Source organism: Tenrec ecaudatus, chromosome 13 (assembly GCF_050624435.1).
Source record: "Tenrec ecaudatus isolate mTenEca1 chromosome 13, mTenEca1.hap1, whole genome shotgun sequence".
In the NCBI taxonomy this organism is placed as follows: domain Eukaryota; kingdom Metazoa; phylum Chordata; class Mammalia; order Afrosoricida; family Tenrecidae; genus Tenrec; species Tenrec ecaudatus.
Window position 1 is genome coordinate 6,913,454 of NC_134542.1, and position 24,905 is coordinate 6,938,358.

The window sequence follows — 24,905 nt, forward strand, 5'->3', positions numbered from 1 at the left end:
CATCTTTTTCTGGACCTCACTCCCAGGGGAGAAGTACACTCTGAGGGCACAGCTACCAGCCCCTACTCTCCGTCACCCCGACTTGCCCTGGCAGGAAAGAGTCCACACACTGGTTTTCGGAGTTTCCGTTTATTACTGCAGCATCCAACTGCTCAAAGTGCCACCCCGGCCCAACCCCTCATCATAGCCTCTGCTCCGCCCCTCCCCACCGCTAGCCTGGAGGGCCGCTCCCGGTGGGACATGACCACCGCCAGTGTCACAGGGAACACACGTGAACAGAATGGTAGAGAGAGAGGCAAAATTCCAACGGAAAATCCAGCAAAAGGGGCAATGGGAACAGTCCCGACTGTGTGAAGCGGAGGCAGCAAACTCCAGCTTGCTGGCTCCGTCGACCAGCAGACCTCTGTCCCGTGTCTCCAAACCAGGTGAGTCCACAGCCCATGCGTGCCATGTTTCAGTCTCAGAGGCCCTTGGGGTCTCACAAAGCTGGAAGGGCTCCGCTCGTGGCCTGGAAAAGCTGAGAGTTCAATCTCCCACCCCCACTTGTGTCTGCGGGGCACTGGGCACAAGTGAGGTGCTGCCCACAGGTGACCCGTTCCCACCAGCCCAGGGCCAGGCCCTTGCTGACGGCAAAGGAACGCCTTCAAATACTGCTGCGGAGAGAGGAAGGGCGAACAGAAGCTCCAGGAAACCCAAGCTTCCAGACACCTGGGAAGACCAATGACACAGAGCCCGGACCTGACAGAACAATAACGACCCGCTCTGCCTGACAAAGCCCTCACGCTCGTCGTCCCTATGAGACATATGCCCGCACGCACATGCACGGTCAGGAAATAAATCAAGCCGAGACGCACACGCACTGTCAGGCAAACAGGAAAACACACGCGTGCGTGCGTGCGTGCGCACGCTTTCACACAGGCAGATGCCCAGTCAGGCAAGGCCTGATATCTGCTCTCTGGAAATTTCCTGGCCAGTCCCGGGAGCCCCCTCCCCCTGCCGCTCCCTCTTTAGCCCATGTTGCCTGGGTGTTCGTTCACCTGAGCTCCCCCCCCCCCAACCCATGTGGACACCGGAACTCAGTGTTTCCATTCCAGGTGTTCACGTCGCTGCTCCATCTTCCTCTCTGCTGACACCCCTCTAAGAGATGCACCCCCTCTGGCCCGTCTCCCCTGCCCCTCTGAGGAAATCATCTCCAGGACAGTGGCCACTAGAGGACGTCTGTGAGCTGAGCAGGACAGGGAAGACATGCCTACTGCCCTCACAGGGCTTCTCTGAGACCGGGGGTTTCAGGTCCCCCCAGCCGTCCAGGATGTGTTTTGCAGTGATGCCTTAATTTAAGGTACTTCGATCTTTGCTCTTAGGAGCCAAGGAAGGTAGCCAGAGCACACGTCTTGGAATTCTCGCTGTTCTTCTGGCCCGACTCCAGTCTTTCTCTGGGAGTCACAGGCTGATCCCAAAGCCTTCTAGAAGCTCCTGTCCGACATCACAGGCCAGCATGCATTGCTTACATAAACAGGTGATGAAGGCTGGGGAGCCATCCCAACCAGCCTGACCACCGGCCACACATACCGGCATCCATCCAGGTCCCCTTTCTCTGATGTTCCTGTCACGGGGCTGGATGGTGACTGCCCACGACTGGCTCAACTAGCCAGCTGGCTTCCCTTCCGGAGCGCCAAGCATGTAAGCTCCCAGCCCCCAGGCCCTGCTCCTGTGGGAAGCTGGGTCCCTTTGTTGTCCTACGCTCAGTCCTGCACCTGGAATGTAGACTGACATGGAGATCAAACTGGGGACCGAGCCAGGGGTCTGCTGGCTGCTCTGTGACACAGAGCAGTGTGGCCCACTGGGTCAGAATTCTAAGAGCAGCAGTGCCGACTCTGGAAGCAGAGTCCCTCAGGCAGGAAGACTGGAGGTCCGGTCCTAGACAGCCACTGCCCCAGGCACAGTCCGAGAGAGTGGCGGGGCTGGGGCAGAGGGGAGAGAGAAACGAAATGTCCCAATAATTTAATGGCAGAGCTACAAGAGGGAACTGACAGCTGTTCTGGGCTCTCTGACACAGAGCGTTTCCTGGGTGTGCATCATCACGACCCTTCCTTCTCAGGACGGCTGGCTGCGACCTGAGGCGCACAGCACGCCTGGAGGTGCCCGGACAGCACACAGCAGGAGTTGGGGCTGACTTCCTTCTCAGGACGGCTGGCTGCGACCTGAGGCACACAGCACGCCTGGAGGTGCCCGGACAGCACACAGCAGGAGTTGGGGCTGATCTCCTGCTCGGCGCCCCGGTACAGACCCAAGTCTGTCTGTTCAGAGTCACGGCTTCAGCTTCTCCGCGTTATAAAGTCGGCGAGGGTGGAGGTGGCCGTGGAAGGTGACCTCCAGGAACAAGTGCAAACAGGAGCCCATGGGGGCGGGGCCATCCCGTCAGTGTGCAGACACCAGGCCGGGCTGCAGGCTGCCTGTCTGCTTCGGACAACACACACACACACACAAGGAGTATTGCCAGCTTGCATACTTTCACAACGTGATTTTTGTATTCCGAAAGCTCGAATTGTCCCTGAAAGAAAGAAAAAAAAATGGGAGAAAACAGCGTTTAATACAGACCATCTCTTCACACCAGCAGCACACACACGGCCAGGGGTGGGGTTGGGACTCAGGGCGGAGGCCCCCAGAGCCACCCTGCATTTCCCCCACTGACTCTCGGGGCCTCAGTCGCTGCAAAGCCCCTACGCATGAAGAAAGGAGGAGACATGGGTCAGATGCAACTCAGGAGGGACTGATGACCCACTATGCTGGGGCACCCCCCCCCCACGGGGCATTAACTCCCAGCCACCGCTTGGGGGTTGAGCCTGCTGCCCTGCGGGCCAGGGGAGGGAGGGGTGGGCGAAGGGCGATGCTCCCACGGTCGCTCACACCTGCATCCAGACGACGGAAGGACACCGTGTAAAGGAAGCCTGTACCATGGAAAACACACCTCGATGGAGGGAGCCAGAGGCCATGTAACACCCCACCTCAAACTGTACTCCTTGTTCAAAAACCAACCAATCCACAAGCGGACAGGAGCGTCTAAGCAAGCTGCATCTGAAAGGAGAGCGTCTGGGGCTCCGGAGTCCCACACAGATGGGGCTTCCTGCTCCTTTTCAGAAACAGAAGCATCGCGGCCTCCCTCGCAGTGACACTGGCAGCAAGACTCCTGGGTCAGCCCGGCACTGCCCCCTGGCGGGCAGTAGCCCTTGTTCTGGAACCTGGTGCTCATTCTTGAAGGGGCAGGGGGGTGTGTTGGGGCAGGGTGGAAGCAATATCTTGTTACTTGTCTTCTGTTGGGTGCACGCAGGCTTGGCTGTCCAGTGCAAGCTCCCCTGCTAACATTAAAAAGCCAGGAGCCTTCTTTGCCATGAGACCGGCTCCCATGACTGAACATGTGGTCCAAGATTTGGTAGGAGAATCCTGGCCAAAAGGGGGAGAACAGGATTTCAAGTTCTCATGGACTCCAGACTTGCTGAAGTCACGGAGGCTGGAGGACCCGATGCCTCCCTGACGCCACACGATCCTTTAGCTTACGGAGCATCGGCCGGAGCGCTGTGCTCATTGGGAACCATCTAGGTGGGCCTGTGGACAAGAGCAACTCCAAAGACTTGCTGGGACCCTTTGGGGCAGTCAGAGCACGCTTGCCCAAGCTGGTGGGACATGGCCACTGAGTGGGGACACTGCCGAACCAGCCTGGGCTCCGCGGGGGGTGCCCGCAACACTATGAGTCATTCACGGGACAAACACGCCACTTCTGGAGCCTGGTTCAACTCCAGCCGGCACCCAACCCAGAAGCAACTTCTAGGGCGGCACTGACTTTTGGTGTTTCTGGCTTGTTGAGCCTCAGCCATTCACCAGCCAGGGCTGGAAGGGGCCTCAAAGATCCCCACCCACCCGGGCAAGCCCCACTCCGACTCTGCCCGGAAGCCCTGACGCTTCTGAAGAGAAAGTCTCACGCGCTGCTTTCTGGTGTCACTGAGATGCTGACTTACAACCCAAACCTGAATGGCCGGTGTGACTCAGGTACTGGGGCAGACCGTGCCCTCCGGCCACCGGCTAGCGCAACAGCCCCATGGGAAGATGGCTGCAGGCTCCTCGTTCAGAGCCACGCTGTCCTTGGGCTGGCGAGGGACCGGCTCTGAGGCACAAGTTCCTGTCCCGGCTCCTCTGTCCACAGCTGCTGGGTCCAGACCCATCCCCATCTCCATCAGGAGTCGACGGCAGGGCAGAGAGAGGTCGGTATGGTGCTTGCTTTTTTGCTGTTACTGGCAAAACGCTGAAGGTCAAAATCACGCTTTCAAAGGGACAGGTAAGGCGGCACAGCTGAGTGTCACTGAAGGAACCAAGAAGAACCTCTGAGGGTAAAGCAGCGGTGTGTGCTTCACAGCGAGTCCCCTCGGGAAGAGGTGCTGGTCTACGGAGCCTGAGCGCCGAGTCCCCTCGGGAAAGCAAAGGCACAGGAAGGGGCTAGCTGGGTGGGGAGGCGGCATCAGGATATGCTGGCCCTCGAGTTCTGCACTGTGGAGAGTAGGCAGGCAAGTCCAGGATTTTTGGTCAGCAGGGCAGCAAGACCTTTGATCTTTGGGAAGAATACCTGTGCTTGGGGGAGGGGGTGTCGGGGAGGACAGCTTTGGTGACAGACGATGCAGACAGAGCTGTAGAACACTTCCCTAGCCAAAGACTCTAGTCCTCAGGTGAACTGGGGAGCGCCCACGCTGGAACCCCCTCTGGGTGTTGGCTTTAACCCACCCACTGGCCCATGCACTTTAGGGCGCTGCTGGGGTCTTGGGGGGAGGGAGGGACTTGGGTTTCCTGCCATCAGCTCACTGCAGACTAGCTGAGACTCCCTCTCCCCTCCCCGCATGTTAAACAGACCTGCAAACTCTCTAGGGACCAGCTAACTCCCACCCCACTGCCTCAGGTTGATTCCAACTCATGGCCCACCTGCTCAGCAGGCTTTCCCAGATGGGGGTCTTCTGCCACGCACGGCAGGTGGGCTTAAACCACTGACCCTCCGGTCAGTATAATGAGCGTTAGTCGCTGTCCCACCAGGGTTCCTCTTGGCCCCCGACCCAACTCCCTGCCCTGATGTGGACTCAGAGCCCACGGGGAGGGCAGGACAGGACGAGCGGCCTCGGTGGGTTTCCAAGACTAACTCTTTATGGGGGTGGAAAGCCTCCTGTCTCCCACAGGGTGGCGGGTGGTTCCAAACTGCCGGCCTTGCAGCTAACAGCCTAACACAGAACCAGGGAGAGGGGCCCCAGACAAAAACACCACTGCCATCAAATCCATTCCTACGTCTCGAGACCCCTCAGGACAGAGCAGCCCTACTCCCTGCCGTTTCTGAAGCCCCCGGTCTTTACAGCAACCTCACCTTTCTCCCTCAGAGACGGGCCTCTAATTTCCCACCAAGTGACCACGGCCAATTGCATGGTCCCAAGCCAAGACCCTTGCATGCCATACCTGGCCCAGTCTGGTCCACATCCCATGTCCTCCGCCAGGCAGCTACCCGGGGCGCACTGCAGCCCCACTAAAGGACAATACTTATTGGCAGTGGAGGCCACGCAAAGCCCCCTGAAATAGCAGCAGCCCTGAGATGTAAGTAGCATTAAACACCCGCTAAACCGAGGAAAAGACTCTGCGGGTGTACACAGAGAATGGTCTCTGTTGTATGAGTGCCGTCTCAGGCCCCCGTCTGCTGGGGGTGCCCGTGGAGTGCTTCGCTTTGCACTCCATGCCCTTAGGCGTGCACCCTGGGCTGGGCACAGATGCACTGATGTGTGCAGGTCCTGAGACGCATCGGCTCCACCAGGCCCTCAGACACTGCACTGTTCCCCCAGGCCACCCTCTCTGCTGGCCACTCGGAGGGGGGTAGGGCTCCTGCTCTTGGAGACGCCTCATTTTCCTCCTGAGAAAAGGGAGCTCGGAAACAGCCACCTCCGTCGACAGATCCATTCCGATTTTGGAGCAGTCTGTCTTAAGGGCTGGGGTGGGGGTGGCGGGTACGCAGCTTCTGGCCAGGCATATGCTCCCACTTTCTGTTCCTTCAGTCGCCGGTCCCCTTTGCTACGACGACCCTCCTTCCACAAGCTCCCACTGACCCTGTGCCTCCCACGGCCAGACCTGGAGGGGGGCCTCTCACAGTGCTGACACCAACCCGTCACTTCCAGGGCGGAACCCCCAGTTTGTATGCGGTGTCCTCAACCTGACCACTGGCCGCTAACGGCACAGCCCTCCCCTGGGGACAGGGGTCTGCGTGCAAACGAGTCCTGCGAGTGGCCGAGCGCTTGCCTAGCGTGTGCATGTGCGAGTGCACACGCGTTCCCATGAGGAAACAGGCGCAGAGAGCCTCGCCCCAGGGTGCTTCTCGTCTGGAGGGAGCTCGGTGTGGCTGAGGTCAGGGGCGGGGACGGAGAGGGGCACACAGAAGACAGAGACGAGGCCCTACCCTGCGCGTGAGACCGAGGGGAGCGTGGGATCAGCGGCCGCTGCTGCTCACCAGGCCGTGAAACTCCTCCCAGGCCCTGGCAGACCAGAGACAAAAACACAACAGCACATTCAGGTCACGGAGCGCGCAGGCCGAGAACCCGCACTGTCCACACAGCCCCAAGGACCGGCAGCTGTACCTCAACACCCCCCGCCTCGAGGCCCTGGGGAAGCCAATGAAGGCAGGGCTGAAAGCACCATCGGGACACCCCCAACCAGGGAACCCCGACGGCAACTGAGGGCACCACGGGAGAGCAGGAGGTGGAAACCTTTATCAGGCGAAGGTCAGGGCCCCATCAGGTGCAGGTGACCTAAGTCACCTTTCCTGCTTTCACACCCCCAACCTTCTAACGTGTCTAAACGCAGACCCCAGATGGCAGGTTCTTCTGGGCCCCTAAATCCCTAAAATACCCAGTCGACCGGCTCTTAATCCACCTGTGCAAGGCTCAATATGGCCTTCACAGTCTTGCAAATTACGGCCAGAGAGAGAGAAGGCTATGACCAAGGGGTGAAGTTAGGGGGTGGGGGTGGGGGTAGGACTGGTCCTTGGAGACCCCTTCTACCTTTTCACTCTTGCCTCCTTTCATCCCCCTTTGGGACACACTCCCCTGGCACCGGAAGTGAAATGGAGCTTGGGCCCAATGCTGACCCCGGCTCATCCCTACTCCCCACTCGTGGGAGGCAGCACCGAGGCGTGAATGGTCTCTTCAGAGTATTGCCAAAGCATCTAGGAACATGCTAACCAGAATCACGCCAGCCTGTCAACTCACAGAAGCCTTTTCCAACAAGCACAGGTTCCCTGCCCCTTCCGGGGAGACGGTGTGATGATGCGTTTGTGGGTGCCTTTAGGCTTCAGAGAGGACAATAACAAAGGCAGGTTCTTAGCTGTGCGATTTGTTATCTTTCAGACACTTTAGCACCCAAACAGGACAGGGCCCTGCAGATGTTTCTTCGTTTATTCCTTTCCCAGGAAGCCCATCCCTACACTATTCCAAACGGAGCGGTTTTGGGGGTGAAGGGCCTGCCCCACAGGAAGCTCAGCACCCCACTGAGTCGGGGCTGGCGTGACAGCACCACCCCGGTTCTTCAGTGTGTTCCGCCTCAACTCCCAGAAGCAGTCAATTCCCTCTCGTGTGTTCGGTGGAAACTGACTGGTCATCGTCCTCGAGCCCACCCCTCTTCTCAGAGGCAAGCCCACTGCCCAAAGCTGGGAGCGGAGGCTGTTTTCCACCTGGCATGGCGGGCACCGTGCTCTTTTAAGTAGAGAGAACACGTTAAATGCTGGGAGTGTTCTGTGACTACAGCTTCTAAAAACAAACCAAAAAACAGAAGAGAAAACCTGACCCTAAGATTCCTGTCACCTCCTTTAAGCAGATGCAAATGTAACTAATGACACTCTTCCTCTTACCTCCCTTACCAGGAAGACAATTCTGAGAGCCCAAGAGCTCCTTTCTGGGTGACTCTGTGCTCCCCCGCCCTGACTCAGGTGGCCCTCAGTCACTGGGGAGAGCCCATGTACCCCGTTCACCTGGGTCTCTTTGCTTTGACTAACAGCATGAAGGGGCGATTCACAAACTCAAAGGCGTGCTTCTGTGCCCCAGGGCCACCAGGCGAGGGCTTTGCCAGAAATAGGACAGGGGTTCGTTGGCTGGGTTCAATGTTTAAACCAAGGCCTTAAACTAGTTCATTCCCATTTGAACCCCTGCTGAGCCCTTGCCTTTGCACCCCAGGTGACGATGCTGCTAGGTGACGGTGATATTAGATGCTGCCGAGTCAGTTCACTGCGACCCTCTGTCCAACACCATCGAATCCACCCCCAGTGTGACATTCTGGTGCCCGCGAGGTCTGACACAGTGGCTCTTTCTAAAATGCAGGCTCCGAGTCAGGGGGCGAGGGGACACAAACAGTTCATGGGCACTTTCCACTCTGCTAGCTCCTTTTCCCAGGGCCTTTTTAAAGCACCTTCCAATCTAGGATGGGACTGCAAACGCTCAGTGGGAGTCAAACCAGAATAAACCGGTTCAAAGCCCTGGTTCAGAGGCAGGACGTGGATATGCCAAGAGGACGTTCCTCTAGGGTACAAGGCACCAGATTATCACTCCACCCACCGTCCCTTGGGTCTGGGGGAGTCTCCATGCTCCCTGCCCACCCCAAGCCCCCCCTGGGACTGTTCCCGGGCCGATTCCTCACAAGACCTTGCTGTGGGGCGACGCTCCCTGCCTATCTGGTCCAGTGGGCCCACAGCTCTGGGTGTGTTCTCTCCTCACAGGACTCGGGAAACGCCGTGGGAACTGCTCTTGACCCAACACCATCCAGTGTCCCATTACTCAAGGGGTCCCGTTCACTTTGGGGTGGGGGTTGCTTGCTGACAAAAACAAGGCAGAGACAGGAGGCAGGCACCACTGCCAGCAAAGCTCAGAGGGGGGAAGCAGGAGGCTCACCAGCCCTCTGCTCGCCAGGGGCACGGCAGGAAAAGCCCCCAGCAGTGTGGCCAGGAAAGGCCAGGGCGCAGTCACCAAGGGACACTAACCTCACCGTGGTCCTGGTGGGTGGCAGGACTACCTGAGGGGAGCCACGCCTGGCAACAGTGCTCTCGTCATCGCCCACAGCCCTCACTGCTGGCACTGGGGCTCACTAGCCCGGCCGGCTTTCTTCCATCATTCTCCTTGACACCCCTGACCCCCACAGCGGTGGGTGCCTTGGCTCACAGAGAGCCCACAGAAGAGAAGGGAACTGAGGCTTTCTGACCAAGCCCTCTCTGTACGGGCACAAGGGCTCACCCCAGGGTCAGTCACACCACAGCCGACATGATGTGGCACACGGCTGTGCAGCTGCTAGCCAACAAGCCTCCTGTCTTCAAAGCCCTTGGTCCACTCTGGGAGGGCAACAGTGGAGCAGCGATGATGCCCTGACCCCCGGGTTCACTGGGACCCAGGCCCTGTGGTGCCTGCTGTGAGCCCAGCCATCACCGGCCACACGGGACAGCCACTTTGGGCAACTCAACATCAACCCACAGCCATGTTGGCTGACGGACCTGCCCCTAGATCTGCCAAGAGCTGCCTCTGGTGTGGGGACATGGCTCCTGAGGAAGCTCAGAGGATCAGGCGGCTGGCTGCAGAGCGACATGCAGGGGAGGGGTCCAGGGGCCCAGCTGCAGCACAGAGAAGCCAGAGCCACAAAGCAGGGGAGAAGACCAGCGGGATGCAGGTTGTTTCCTGAGGCGCCTCCCTGGGGAGGTAGAGCGGGGACCTTGCGAGCTGGCAAGCAGGGCAGCACCCGGAGGACGGTGACCGGGCTTGGAGAGGAAGCAGGACAGGCTGGCAAAGAGCTGTGGCCTGGGTAGCAGGGGCCCAGCAAGAGGAGCCTGTGAGCGCAAAGCAACGAAGCCGGAGGCACAGAACACACGCAGGCGAAGCGGGCTTTACCTCCCAGCAAGCAGGTTCGTTGAAGGCAAGGCCCCTGGAAAAGTCAGTGATGCCCAGGCCAGGGTCCCCTCTAGCTGGAACAGCTTTCCCGTGGCATCCTGAGACGGAAACCACTCTGCTCTGGCCGGGAACGTGCCGAGGTGGGCGGTACATCGGAGGTACCAGAAATCGGTCTCGCCGTGAGTGCTAGATGTCCCAGCGGGCCGCCGGGCCCCTGCAGCTCGAGGCCTGCACCCTGAGCTACGGGAAGGAGCCTGCGCTCCGCGGATGGCCCTGCGAGAGAAGTCTGTGGCGTCCCTTCACGCGGCGCCCGTTGTCGGAAAAGGCCGTGTCTTGGAAGTGCCCGCCGGAAAGAGCAAGAGCAGGAGACAAGCTGGTTTAGCACCGTTTATTAAGTGATCTCAGCAGCGGCTGCAGCTGCTGCACGTCGGCCGAGTGCCAAACATCCACCGCTCCTCCAATCCCGCTTGTCCGGTGCACGAGGGTCTTGCAGGTAGCAGCCAAGGAGACGAGGGCCTCGGGGGTGGCAGCTTCAGTGACGCGCCGTCCAGAAAGGGCAGGCTCACGGCACGTTCACCCGCGTCTTCCAGAGGTTTTGAAAAGGGAGCCTTTGGGGGCCCAGCCTGCCTGGCATTCTAGTGGAAGTGCAAAAGGGTGGCTCGTTGGCAGTGCCCAGAGGGAGGCGTGGGGAGGGGGCGCTGGGTCCCCAGGGGCTTCTTGGCCCCTGGGGCAGGGGCAGGCTGACTTTCCCCGAACTCTATGGGGGCGGGGCAGCAAACCTGGCAAAAGGGCACCTGGCTCACCCAGCCGTTGAACTGGACTGGGGCCGAGACTCTACTGAGCTTAGGAAAAACGGCCTTGTGGCCCGAGAGTGGAGAGGGCAAAGTCCTCCCCTGCCCTGTCTGCCCAGTGGAAAGCCTGGCTGTGGAGGAGGGTGGCACCTAGGAACCTCAAAAATAAGCGCCCTAGAAAAAGGAGGTGTGGCTGGACCGAGTCTGGCTGGACGGCATAAACTACTTCTTGCCCACACAGAGCTCAACGGCAAGCATCCAACCACGCTGCAGGGGCTACTGGCTGGTGACCATGCCGGACCACCTCCAGGGGCAGTGCTCCCAGGGTGTCCCTGGCCCTCAGCTGGGTAAGCCAGCTCCACTTCTGGGATGCGGGGAGAGCACACTCCCAGTGACTGCCTGCTGTACCCGGTGCTGGCCCGGTCCCTTAATGAGCTCAATGTGCCGACGGGCTCACCACTACTGAAAACGGCCCTGCCAGCACGTCCCATCTCAGGCACTTCCACCCGCTCTAAGAAGCTTCCACCAGCCTCACCCCAGCCCTGCCAGGTATCATTACTGCCCAGCCTCCAGAGCGGGGTACCGAAGCTGGGCAGCCCTGAGACCTGCCAAACTGTACAGACTGGTATTGGGGCCAGGGGTGGGACTACGAGCTTCCCGCCCAGGGCTTGGAAAAGCCTGTCGGTCCTGCAACCGCTAGCCAGAATCTTCTTAACTCCCTGCTGCCATCGGTCGGTCCCCAGAGCCACAGCTGTGCCAGCGAGCCTCAGCTCCCGGGATCTGGATAGGAGGGCTCCCTGAGTCTGCCCCTCTACAAGCGGAGTCACCGTTCCTCCTAAGACATCCCCGTCCATCCCGGGACAGAGAGCAGACGGAAGCTCAGCTCGCAGTTAAAAGACATGCAGAAGCGGGGCGGGGGCGGGGAGAGGCTCGAGAGTTGCAGGGCCTTCTCGTGAGAAACAGCAAGAGAAAGAAGACGCTATCTCTCGTTGGAAGACAGCAGTTAGCAACTGAAAGACGAGACAGGCTGGACATGGACAGAGGACAGTGCGGCGCCCGCCATGCTGGGCGGGGGCCTTGCTGACAGAGCCACTTCCCATGGTGGGAGGGCCAACCGTCAAGTCTCCCAGACAACCAGTGACTAGCCTCTGCCCGCTGCACCCAGGGGCCCGCCCAGCACGTACTTGATGCTGTCGGTGTGCGTCTTGTACTCCATGACAGTGTTGGGGGGCAGGTTCAGCACGCGCCGGAGCGTGTCCCGGATTCGAGCTGTGGTGGCTTGGTCGCTGGCAGTCTTGTTCCAGATGGAGATGATGTCCTCCTGAAACCGGACAGACAGAAGTGTCGTCAAAGCAAAGGGCAGGAGGCAAGGGCAGCAGACAACCCAGGACAGGAGCCTGGTCCCGGGGGCTTACCTGAAACCGGACAGAGACCACAGCCCCACAGATCTCCTCCCCAACCATGAACTGCTCCCCCAGCATGGCCAGGACGAGGTTCTCCCAGCAGCGCGACGCCAAGCCCTTCCGCAGCCGAATGATCCACTTGCCGCCATTCTTATTCGCATCGTCCTGTACAAGGACAGTGTGTGTTAGGTGACAGCCTGGCCTCTCTCATTGTCACTCAAAGTCCAATGCTTCCAGGGAAGCAGAGAGTCACATCATTCCCTCACGGGGCAGCTGGTGGGTTTGCATAACTAACTTTCTGGTTAGCAGCAAGCATGTCAACACTAAGACATCGTGTCTAAGTGACTTTGTAGACAAAAGGGTGCAGCCCTCTCCCGCAGGCCCAGGCTAAGCGATGGTAAGAACTGGATTTGAGTGGCACAGAGTGCCACGCGCTGAGGTCTGCAGGGGGTGGTAAATGGAGACCAACGGACAGGCAAGACACCGTGGGAAAGGGACACCGCAGCCGGGACGTGAGGGTGACAGGTGTGAGGTTCTACAGGCATGAGAGCAGCCGGCAGGCTGGCGTGGGGCCTGAAATGTGAGGGAGACTATGGGCCCGGTTGGGTCAGCAGAGGAAGCTAGGTAGGTCAGGGACAAGGCCAGGTCAGCATGGGGAGCCAGGCAGGGTTTTTAACTGGCCAGCCTTAGGTATGAGTGAGTGTGATCACATCTGTCATCTGACCCAGTGCCCTGGCCTCAGGACAGACAACAGTCACTGCCCTCTCAGCTCAGGGTCTCTGGAGCTGCCTATGATACTAATCACACACATGTGCACGCACACACATCTATGGGAATAAGAGCACTTTCAAAAGATCACTCTTGACACCAGCAAGCAAATGACCTTTAAACGCCTCTAGCCCCAGGCCAGAAACCAGCAGCAGTGGCTCTTTGGGGCCCCTCTTCCAAGGTAGCAGCTAGCAGGGAGGTGATTTTGAGCTGAGACTTTAAAAATGCTTTGACAGGATTTAAAAGAAACCCAACAGCCCTCTGGCAGCTCAGTGCCAGAGGCCCCCACTGCTCACCTCCCACATGGGCTTGATTCCTTCTTTGAAGAGGTGGAAGTCACTGTGGCCCGTCAGGTCCCCGGGACGTACCATGTGGCTGTAAAACCTCCAGAACTGCTCCACCTGCAGGGAGAGACGCAGGGGAGAAGGCTGTCGGGTCTCCACCCAACCAGGAGCCTGCCAGGCTTTGCTTGAGCCTCCGATGGTGCTGCCACACTGGTCTGAAGCCCCCTGTATAGCTGCCGGGTGAGGTGTGCAGCGCTATACGAGCGTGCCGAGCCGCGGCCTGCATGATGCTGTACCAGTGTGACAGGTACATAATGTCATGTCAACCTGTTACATAAGTTACAGGGGTGGAGCCTGCCTGTCAATCAGGTCACAGCCAGATGGATGCCTCCTTGTGGGCGTGGCCTTCTCATGAGGATTCTGGGAGTTTTCCTCTCTTCCTCCCCAGAGGCGGGACACACTCTCTCTCTGCCTGACAATCCTGTTGACAAGCCCCTTGGAAGCACACTAATGGCAGCCAGAGCCCTAGGAGATGTTGCCACTGCCACGGAAGCCCAGGATTCCCACCCCCAGCCCGTCGTCTTCCAGCACGTGGCACCACTGCTGTGTTTCGTGAGTCTGAAGAGGAATTCACGGGCTAATATCAGAGTTGTGGACTTGATCTGGACTAGGCTGGGGGTTTTCTCAATGGACAACCAATCTTCGTTACAAAGCCCTTTTCCATTCATGTGTGAATGTCCCTGGATTTGTTTCCGAACACAAGAAGCAAACCTCTTCTTGGTCAGCGGCTATCTGACCGGCAACACCAGGACCAGATAGAACGAAGCAGCTTCTCCTGCTGCCCGAGGACAAGACCAAGGCCGTCTCAAAGCACACAGGGTTCGGCTTCTTGTCCTCAGGGGGAAGGGGTCCTCTTTCTTTGGGAAAACAACTGTTTGTTCTTGTCCCTCCTTCATGATCCCACTGGGAAACTATAAAATGGCCGCTCACTCACATTCCTCAGGCCATTTTTATTGAGATAAGGTCCCATTCCTTTACGGCAGCCATCAATCACCTGGCAGCACGGGCAGCGAGGAGGAAGCCCACTTGCTCTGGTGATGGAGCCACAGACAGGGCCACTTGGTCTAGATTCCCGCAGCCAGGGAGGCGAACCTGCGGACCTGTGGCACTGCTGCTTCCCCTGGGTCCCTCAGACCGGCAGGGGAGCCCACCCAGGTGAAACCAGCGCTCACGCCTGATAGGAAGTTCACATGCTGCAGAATGGGGCCCGGCCTTGAGGGGTGTGGCTGGGACATCTGAGATCAATGGCGGGAAACATGAGGGGGCAGGGGAGGGCAGGGATTTGGAGTGACTTGAGATTTTTTGGGGGGGACACACAAAAACCCCACTGTTTTCACCTGAGTGTGTCTGTTTTATATATGTGAAGGGAAACCCATCTCCAGACCAAAAGAAGGGGGGTGGGAGAAGCAGGGGCAGCTGAGGAAGTCAGGTAAGACAGGCATGGGTACAACATCCACGAGGTACCTGTGCTGCCTAGCACCCATGATGTGGGACTCCCCACCGAGTGAGCACAGCTGCTCAGTCTGATCTGAGGACAGGAGGGGTGGGGGTAGGGAAACCCCCAGTCCCCTGAACAAACTTCATTCCACTCTCTGCCAACCAGAGGAACACAGCGAGGCAGGCAGACAGAGAACTTGACTGCTCCCGCTTTTCCAGGTCCTCGTGGTTTGTGAAGTCCCTCCTGAAACCAGGACAAAGGGTCAAGTAGCCCAGAGCCTGTGTAGCCTGGCGGCTGGCAGACAGAACACACAGGTAGCGCCATGTCCACTCAGCTCACCTGCCCTCTTCGTCTGCACGAGCTACAAGCCTGCCGCCACAACGTGGCGCCTGACCAGCACAGCCAGGAGACAGGCTCCGGGCCACCTGCTCTGCCCAACACATCTTCATGGAAACTAAACCGAACCCACTCTCTACCACCTGGCATGTGGTTCCCAAGGCTGTTAAGTCTTTCGGGAAGCAGGTGACCACATCTGAGAGGCTGGTGGGTTTGAACTGCTAACATTTTAGACAGCAGTGCCCCCACGACCACACTCACTCAGTCGCCCACTACCACAGAGTAAATTCTGTCAGTGATCCAGTATCGGTTTCCTATGCTGTAAACACTATGGGAACAGAGAGACTGACCTTTCTTTCTCAAGCTGGTAGGTTTGAACTGCCAACCTTGTGATTAGCAAGACTCCAAACACACACTCGGCATCCATAGCAAGTGGAAAGGGAAAAACTCTGCTTGCACAAGGGGGTTTCCAGGTAAATTCTTAAAGTCTTTTGTCCCTTTAGTCAAGAATTCCTCTCTCTTCTCCCCACTTGTTCATATTCTCCCCCAAAAGGATGTTCTGCGGCCCAAGTTGGAATCAATTCCTCTTTCCTCTGAGCACACAAGACATACCTTTCTGATAGACCTGTTGTGGCTTAGTCACGTGGGAACACTCCAGGGCATGTCCACACCCCTGCCTGCAGGCAGGGCGTGGGTCTTTTTTCATTTTAAGGCCTTGAATTTATTTAGTAAATACTCCTTGACCTACATATGCATCAGTATGTAAGCTCACTTAAGTCTTTCCAAAAAAACTAAATTTAACCAATGACAAAGTCAACTTTACAATAAGCCCTTGGCTGGAATTGTGTCAGCAGAGTCCGTGGCAAGGTTGTTGAGCTCACACTGAGACAATCTGATGGCCAGTGAAATAAATACATCTGCCAACAATTAACTGAAAAATGCAGGTCAAGACCATCGCACGCAGTTTGGTGTGCTGGAGGAAAGCCTGGACTTCCACAGCTTGCCCAGCTGAATGTTACACTGGCCCCACCTCTTCATCAAGTGGACCCTGACTTCAGATTCTAAAGCAGGTGTTGTTAAAGCCCTGGAGTCTGTTGCGACTCTGAGCCATGCTTTGCACAAAACAAGGAAACACCGCCGGTCCCTCGCCAGCCTCACGACTGTTCTCATGTGTGAGCCGCTGTGCCAGTCTGTCCCACTGAAGGTCTTCCTCCTTGTCTGCCCAAGCAGGATGTCCTTCTCCTGACGATATGCCCAGAGTCGCGAGACTCCGAGCCACCGTCCTTGTCTCTGAGGAGCATCCCTGCCTGTACGTGCTCCACGGCCGACCTTTGCTCGTCTGGGCACTTTGTTCTCCATGTTCTTCCCAAACACAGCCATCCTTTGTCCCCCGACTCAATGTCCACCTTTCACATACAGGAGGCGACTGAACATGCCCCGGCTTGGGTCAGGCGCACCTCAGTGTTCAAAGTGGCCTCGCTCTGCTGTAAAAGGTCTTGTACGGCAGATTTACCTAATGCAACGCATCGCTGGATTTCCTGACGACTACTGCCATGAGCAGTAACTGTGGATCCGAGACACACTCCTCCTTCTCCAGCTGTGGGCGAAACCCCAACCTCACCAACACCCTCGAGGGCAGGGCTCCCTTCTGTCTCCCACGGAGCGGCTGGCGGCTTCAAAGTGCTGCGCTTGGGCCAGCAGGGCCCCTGACTGGCCTCACAGGGCTCCAGTGACGATGGAGGGGACTGCCTTCCCCTTCACACAAACACTTCCTGTCCATTACAGCCGCCTTCTCCAGGACAAACACCTCAATCACTCAAGGAACGGCAAACCCTGCCGACCCTGCCGAGAGACGGGAGGCACGCGGCGACACACAGAAAGCTGAGGAAGACGGCTCTCGTGAGCCCAGCACCTCTGAGGAGGGCAGGATGGAGCCTGGGCACCCTATTCAGGAAGAGACGCTCCCTTATGTGTAATCACCAACATAGCCAAACACTTACCAGGAGGGAGCGGGCATTCAACAGCAACGTGTGTTTCGGGAACCCTTCCTCTCCACTGCTGGGAGGACAGACCCCCCTACCCCCAACCCCAACCCCGGGACTTGCTTAATAAGGGCTCGCTAGATATCAACTTAAGGACAACAAAAGAACAGGCACAAACCCCACCCTAACTCCTAAGAACTGTCAGAACTGTGTGGTTCACTAACACTGTGTCTACTGGGTTTCCAAAGAGGACCTCTACGTTTCTTTGCAAGCACCTGTCCTTTGGGACTGCCCCTGTGCAGACTCCGGCTCCACAGAGGTAAAGCCCCGGCGAGCTGCCCCTGTACAGACACTCCTTGGAAAGCCTCTGGGCAGTTCTGCTCTGTCCCGCAGGGTTGCTATGAATCAGAGCCCAGTGGGTATCTAATGGGAACCTCTGGAGGACCCCATCTGGCTTCCGGGACTGAGATCAGCTACACCTGAAAGCTAACTAACCAGTGGTGAAACTGCACCCCCACGCCTGCTACACCACCAGCTACTCACCGAGGCAAAGGTGCCAATCTGCTTAATGTTCTGCTCGTAGCTCTGTGAGCTGGTGGGCCGGCCGGGGGTCCTCCTGGAGTACCAGAAAGTGTAGTTGTATTGCAGGGGGTGCTCTGCAGGCCCAGGAACCACAGCCTGTGGAGCCAGGAAGGTGGGTGAGTCCCAGGAGGCTAAACATGTGCTCCGGGAGGACGTGTCACCATGAAAAAGGACACACCCTCGCTCAGTCGGTTCGGAGAGGATGCAATGAGCGAACCTCCGAGAACACAACACAGTGCCGGGCTGGCCCTGAGCACTCCACGTGAGGCAGCCGGCTCTTGCTGCCCAGCGAGGCCTGCCTGCGCCCGGTGCGCCTCCCTCACACCTGGGACCTCGCAGCACCTGGTCCAGTGCTCGGCCTTGGAAGGGACTCAGTATTAGAGAATCGATGAGCAAAAGTGGCTTCAAGGGAAAAAGAAAGGGAGGGGGCTACCCAACTGTCTCTTCTTCTCAAAATGTTCTCTTTTCCAAGTCACTTTCAGCTTAGATAACGATAGGCAAAAACCCAGACAGCCTTCCAGACCCCTGAAGCGGCCTGCAGGGTCTGAGACTCAGCAGGAGACAATGGAGCAGGGCACCCGGCCTCAGACAAGGAGGACGCTGGCAGCAAGGCAGCAGCTCCAGGCCCGGTGGCAGGAAGACGCTCGCCCTCCCTCCCTCCCTCCATCCATCGTCGTTCTTTAGAGCACAGCCAGGAATGCCCAGCAGGGCGCCACGCCCTTGGCCTGAGTGCAGGTGTCAGACCAGCCGGTCTCAGGGCCAAGGGCTCGGAGCCCTGGCCACCCGTGCTCACCTTCCTCTTGCCGCTGCCCTGAGTCTTGTCTCGTTCCATTTTTTCCTTCTCACCATCTTTCTGTGTGCTGTTTTCTTCATTCTGATCATGGTCCCCACTGTCATCGTCTTTCAAGCTGAATGGGAGGCAAAAGGACGTACGTCACCCAGCTACAAAGGCACTCCACTATGGAGCTCCCCGAAGCCCCTCCAGAGGCAGGCCCAGAGATGTCCAGGAGAGGACACAGATCTGCCCCCGGGTGGACTCCAGGAGGCTGCCTCCCAGTGCTTTCAGGGGCTTAATCAGGAAGCAAGAAGTCACGCACTCAACGGGCTGTGTCTTAGCGAAAAAGAGTCAAGAATGAGAATGGTTTCTGGATTAAGTCACCGCTGTGGCATTTCAAACCAAGTTGAGAACACCCCCACCTATTTCACTCAGTTCTCCTTCCGTCCCGCTCTCAGTACCTCTCCACAGCTATAGCTTTGGCTCAGGACCCCCTTCACCTGTCCTCCCAGCCACCACACGCAACTCAATAGTCAGTCTTCCCCTTGGCTGGCAGCCACCAGGACAAGCTTCTCAACACACCTGAGCCAGGACCCTCCCTACTTGAAGCCCCCAGGGCCCCTTGCTCTTTGGTACCTAGGGCAGGAAGACGCTGAATCAATGTTAAATTAAGAAGGAATGAAGATTTTCTTGCCTTCTAATTACAGAGTCAAATACTACTGATTACTACCCTTTCAGGGACAAAGAAACGACCTGAGGCATTTAGACACACTCCCCTGAAAGTCACTGGATTTAGAGAAAAGACAGAGAATCTGGGAGCCGACAAGAGCCCTACACCATTCACTCCTCCTGGTAATTCTCCAGAAAGCTACTGTTCCCAGGGGCCGCTGAGTGGGTCTGGCTCACAGTGACCCCGACCCTGCCCAGGCCTGCGTGCCAGGCTCACAACAGTTCTTATGTCCGTGTCCACTCGTCCTCTTTTGTGGCCGAATTTTTACTTTACCAAGCAGGTTTTCCTCCAGGGAGGGGTCTCTCCTGATAACATGTACAGAGAACGCGAACAGAAGGCTTGCCATCTTTCCTTGTTGGGAGCCTGCTGGCTGTACTTCCAAGACAGGCTGATGGGTTCTTCTGGCGTCCATGGAACTTTTAACAGTCCTCGCTAGCCCCAACATTCAAATGCTTCCATTCTTCTTTGGTCCTCCTCACTCCATGTCCATGCATACAAGGCGATTGAAAATGCCATGGCTGGGGCCCTCAAAGAGCAACCGGCCACTTTAAAGCGGTCCTGTGCTGCAGATTTGCATAAAGAACACCATTGGAAGTGCTCAAATCATTCCCAGAGACTGCCTTATGCAAACACACTGCAGTCTGTTCTTTGTTTGGGGGCTATGGTTCCCCAGTGCCTGGGACCTAAAGGGGATCCAATAGACACTAAGCTGGATGAACCAGCCACGTCGGGAGGCAACTGCCCTGTTCATTCCATAGGCCTACCTATCATCTATAGTGAGGTGGCCATGTCCCCCCCTCTCTTTCTCACACACACACACACACACACACACACACACAGCCCTAGCTATCATCTATAGTGAGGTAGCCGTGCCCATCTCACAGACACACATGCAATACCTTTCCATCCTGGCTAAGACGCTGGCCTATGGAGGGGACCAGACTAACAGGAAGCCCAGGCTAGCCACTAGCCTAGGACTCAGGGCAGATTCCTCCTCAGCTTTTCTAGCAGGGAAGGAAAGGTCACCAGGACTCAAAGCTGGGGCAGCCATGCTGGGCCCCAGGCATGAAATACCAAGAGGACACAGCTGAGAAGCAAAGGCCGAGGAAGCTAGGAGTGGACAGAGGAGGAGTAGAGACTAGGGAGTGGGTAGCATTGGCCCTATGCCTCCGTTCTGCATGCCCTGAACTTGTGTAAGACCACTGCCTGTGCCTGCAGCACACCTCCCCTCTGTCAAATGGGTTGGGGTGGTGCCCTGGACTCCTTCCCCAGAGAAGCCTGGCATCTTCTGGGCATCAGCTTCTAGGGATCCCTCAGAGACAGGGTCTGTCCCCAAGGATCTTCCTTGAGGAGCGGCGCCTCAGGGTACAAAGGCATTCTCACCTGTCCTACCCTGTCCTTGGAGAGAGCCCCCGCTTCCCAGTTCACCCTCTGGAAAACACCGTCTCAGCGCTAACTCAGACCCCCCTCTTCTGAACCTCCCCACAGAAACTTGGGTCTCCCTGGACCATGAGCACCCCCGTGGGTTTTTGCACTCCATAAGCCCTAGCCTGCTTCTAGCAATCTTCTTCAGGCCCAGCCCAGTACTCAAGACTGTGTACCTCCCTCCTCAGCCCCCACTACATTATCTGAGGTGCCCTCCCTCTAAATCTTGGTGGAAGAGGGTCACAGTCACCCCAGGACCCCCACAAAGCACCAAGTCCTTTCTTGCCAGCAGTGCCCCTGCTCATTGCGACTAGAACAGAAAGGTGGGGAAGAGGCAAAGCAGGGACCCCCTTCCTGCATCACTCTCTGCCCTTCAAGCCATTCACACCCTCCCTTTCAGAGACACTCTTCCCTGCTTGAGGCTGGACTTGAGCCAAGACACACTCCCAAGACTTAGGCAGGCAATTAGCACCTCGGAGGCCGGTGGCCCAGACAGCCGTTGTCACACACCTGTCACACACCTGGCTTCTGTCCAGGTGTTTGCTCATTCTATGGCTAGACCCGCTCCTGGAGGGCAGGGTCTCCCTCTAATTCATCTATCCATCTCCAGTTTGAGGCCCTGTCTAGGGGACGACTTCTAAAAACCAAAGCAAATTGTAGTAGTATCGGGTATGTGCCAAGTAAGTGGTTCTGACCATCGTTCAAACAGAATGAAGTACAGGGGGCTACAGTCCCTGTGAAAGCACACTAAGGGGTTCAATGGCCGTGGAAGCTAATGACCTGATGGGCCTGCCAAACACACCAACAAATAGGACCTCAGGGCACAGTCACAGAAGTATAGCATCCCATAGCCACCGAAGCCAGTCCCTGCTGAACTGGCCCAGCCACGTGCTCTTAGGAGCGACGTCGTCCAGAGTGCTGACTCCAAGAGATGGAAGAATAGTCTTAAAAATACAACAAAACTAGGAGCCCCAGGGCTGTTTTCAATGGCTATACTCAAATGCCAATGGCTGGTTCTTTTTCACGTAACTGGAGCGGTTCACAAATCCAGACCCGAGTAGGAGTTACTAATTGGTCCACCTGAAAACCGAGCAGGTTAACTTTTTTTGGTCAACAGGGTGCTTGAACCCAGGTTGACCAACAAGTGTGGGTTTGAATGTTGCCTCGTGGTCCTTCTTGTTGTCTGTACAAGTTATCTAACCTCTTGGCACTTCATTTTCTTAACCTATGAACTGAGACCACAGCAACTCCTTTAGCCCCCCGGCCCCCCAACAACAAAAAATCCCTGCTGCCATCCAACTGGTTCTGACTCACAAGGACCCTGGAGCGCACAGGAGAACTGCCTCCCTAGTCGCAGGGGTCCTCAAACGTTTAAAACAGGGGGCTAGTTCACTGTCCCTCAGACTCGTTGGAGGGCCGGACTATAGTTTAAAAAAAAACGATGAACAAATTCCTCTGCACACTGCACATATCTTATTTTGAAGTAAAAAGCAAAACGGGGCAAAAACACCCGACGGGCCAGATAAAAGTCCTCAGCGGGCCACATTTTGAGGACCCCTGTGCCTAGGGCTTCTGAAACTGTAAATCTTTACGGAGGCAGACTGCCTCATCTTCCTCCTGTGGAGCAGCAGGGCTTCTTTAACCACCACCCACCACAGGGCTCCACATCCCCTTTACAAGATAGTTAAAAGGAACACAACAGGTATAAAAAGGATCCAGCAGGTGCCTTCAGCTCTTGGTCTCCAGACCTGTACAGGAGTTGGGTTTGATGGATCTGATGACCCACAAGGTACCTTAAGGTGGAGCCTGTGGTGGTTGCAGGTAGTGCCATGAGCCGCTATCTGAATGAAGCTGGTGTCTCCGGGCTCATGAGCAGGGACCAGGGGAGCACAAGGGGATGGGCTCAGCTGGGCAGCAGGCTGGAGAAGGCGCTGCCAACTTTTTTCAAGCAGCCGGGCCCTCCCAGTAACCAGGAAACATCCTGAGGGCTGCCTCGGGCTGGGCATCCAGTCACAGGCGTGTGCATATCAGCACTCACCGTCTTGGGGGAACCCCCAATTTCACAGCGGCTGGCAGGTCACATCCTCCCCCAGTGCCGGTTCAGTGCGCTGCTTTCTCTCTCACTGTTTGGCACTCCTGCAGGAAGCCTCTGGTTTCCGAGACTCAACAGGTTCACAACACAGCAATGGTTGTGAGCTGGCATGTTGTTGTTGGTTCCAACTCACCCAGACCATCCATCGTAGGATACACATTAGTCAGAGCCCGGCTAGAAGGGACCCTATTGAGTGAGTCACCAGGTGAGCTTGGGCGACTGTGATTTAACTTTTCTCACACCAAACAGCGGGGCCCCAGCCCGTGACTGATTTGGGTCCAAAAGGCCAAAGACTGGGGACTGTCCCTGCTGTCCCACTGCTTCAACGGGGAGATGGATTTTACTTAGGTTACAAGACTACTCTCGGCTAGAAGGGAGGACCACCGAACCGGGAGGAGGGCGGGCAGATGCGAAGCTACCATGCACGGGCTCTCTGCCTCTCCAGAGGGAATCCTATGGGAACTAGGCAGGAGGGCACCCGCAGAAGCGCCCCAAACGGCCAGGAGCTGGTTTTCCAGGCGGGCGAGACCGCTGGAAAGAGAGCGGCCGAGTAGGAGGTAGGAGGTAAAAGTCTCAGGAGATGAGGACCCCCAGAAGGGACTCTCGCTAGCGAGATGGGGCAGCCACTTTACCTGGGGACGGGTTCAAAAGCCCTACAGCCCAGCGCGGTCGCCGTGCCCACTCTGCGGAGGGGCAAAGGGAGGCTCGGAAGGGACGAGGTGAGCACCCACCCCGGGAGCGCGTCCGGGGCCAGACTGCGGGAACACCCAAGCCGCCAAGGTCTCCACCCTCCTCCACGCCGCTGGCAGCCCGCAACCTCGCGGGGCCGGGCGGCCCCAGTCTCCTTCCCCGCGGCCCGCCGCCCTTTCCCGGGCCCCGGCTGCGACGGGGGATCGTCCAGGACCCCAGCCCCCGACGCACCTCTCCCTCAGCCCCCACCTCCCGCCGACCGCCCGGGCCCGGCCGGCCCGCAGCCCGAGGGGGGCGGGGGGGCCGAGGTGGCGCCGGAGCCGGCGAGACGGGCTCCAGGAGCGGTTGGGGGCAGGGGTCCCGGGGGAGGGGGCGGCCACGCGCCACTCACGCGTCGAACTTGTTGTTCATCCTCTCGCCGCCGCCGTCGCCACTGCCTCCCGGAATGACTTCCGCTCGGCCGGGTCCCCCCCGCGCCTCGGGCCCGGCCACTTCCGGTCGCGCTGGGTGCAGCGGAACGTCGGCGCGCAGGCCCGGCGGGGGTCGGGAATCCCGGGACGCCCGCGGAGGGCGGGGCTGGTGACGCGGCGCCGGCAGGTTCCGCGTGCGCGTGCGCGTGCGCTCGCTCCGCACCCCGCGGAGCGCGTCCTGCCTGCTAGGAGAGCGCGCCGCCAGCACGCACTCGATCGAATGCCATCCCCGGGATTCCGACTGTGGTGACGACCCCATCGAGCTTCCCGGGCCGTCATCGTAGGCGCAGGTCGCCAGTTCTCTCTTCCGCAGACCCTTAGCCAGCAGCGCCCGAGATCTCCGGGTACAAAGCCCAGCCCTGGCCCCTGGGCAGCTTCCCGGGCACCTTTGGTGACATTGCTGAAGCTACTGTACCGTGTAGCTCCCGCCCTTACTGTGTGGGTTTGCAATGCCTGCTTATTCCCGGGAGAGACCCGTCCCCGGAGCTGGACCTCATGCTTGATAGAGGGCAGTGGCAAAAGAGCAACGCCCTCAACGAGATGGATCGACCCGGGGGCTGCACAGCGGCCTCAAACATCCCAATTACAAAGATGCCACAGGGCCAGGCAGGGCTGTTTTGTTGTTGTTGTTACAAATAAGATCACTGTGAGGTGGAACCACAGTACCTAACAACAGCATTGTTATTCTGTGTTAGAGGAACATTGGTTCTGGGAACCCCCCCACCTTGGATACCCAAATTTGTACATGTTCAGTTCCTTTATGTAAAATTGTCATCTTTGCCTATAACCTACACAAGCCATTAGAAGCTTCAATTCACCGCTAGATTACGTATAATACCTAAAGCCAAGAAAACCAAAGTCAAATGCACTGCCATTGAGTCAATTCCAGCCCACAGCGATCCTATGTAAGGGCTCTGAGACATACTATATCTTCACAGGAGCAGACAGCTTCATCTCTCACAGGAGTAGCTGAGCTGACAGCCTAACGCCTACCCAGTCTAATACAACACTGGTACTATGCCAGGAGGGATCGCTTTGACCACTTAACTGCTTTTTGGAGCCTTCCTACCATCACCCCCAGCCCCATTTGCACACAACACAAGTGGCGAATGAATGATGAAAAACCATGACACATACCCACACTGTA

At 57.6% G+C, this 24,905-nt stretch overlaps 1 protein-coding gene across 3 annotated transcripts; it reads right to left on the reverse strand.

Moving 5' to 3' along the window:
• Nucleotides 1–1,986: 1,986 nt before the first annotated feature.
• Nucleotides 1,987–23,828, reverse strand: EIF4E2 (eukaryotic translation initiation factor 4E family member 2). 3 transcript variants are annotated; one of them, XM_075528867.1, is made up of 8 exons: nucleotides 23,680–23,828; nucleotides 18,370–18,484; nucleotides 17,538–17,672; nucleotides 13,191–13,295; nucleotides 12,139–12,291; nucleotides 11,908–12,044; nucleotides 6,470–6,545; nucleotides 1,987–2,551 (listed from the first exon to the last, which is right to left on the reverse strand). In XM_075528867.1, the coding sequence occupies exons 1-7, from the start codon at nucleotides 23,697–23,699 to the stop codon at nucleotides 6,500–6,502; spliced, it is 711 nt and encodes a 236-aa protein (XP_075384982.1). In that variant the 5' UTR covers nucleotides 23,700–23,828; the 3' UTR covers nucleotides 1,987–2,551; nucleotides 6,470–6,499. The 3 variants fall into 3 exon arrangements, with proteins under 3 accessions (XP_075384982.1, XP_075384983.1, XP_075384981.1); XM_075528868.1 differs by lacking the exon at nucleotides 6,470–6,545; XM_075528866.1 differs by lacking the exons at nucleotides 1,987–2,551; nucleotides 6,470–6,545 and adding an exon at nucleotides 10,307–10,567.
• Nucleotides 23,829–24,905: the final 1,077 nt, after the last annotated feature.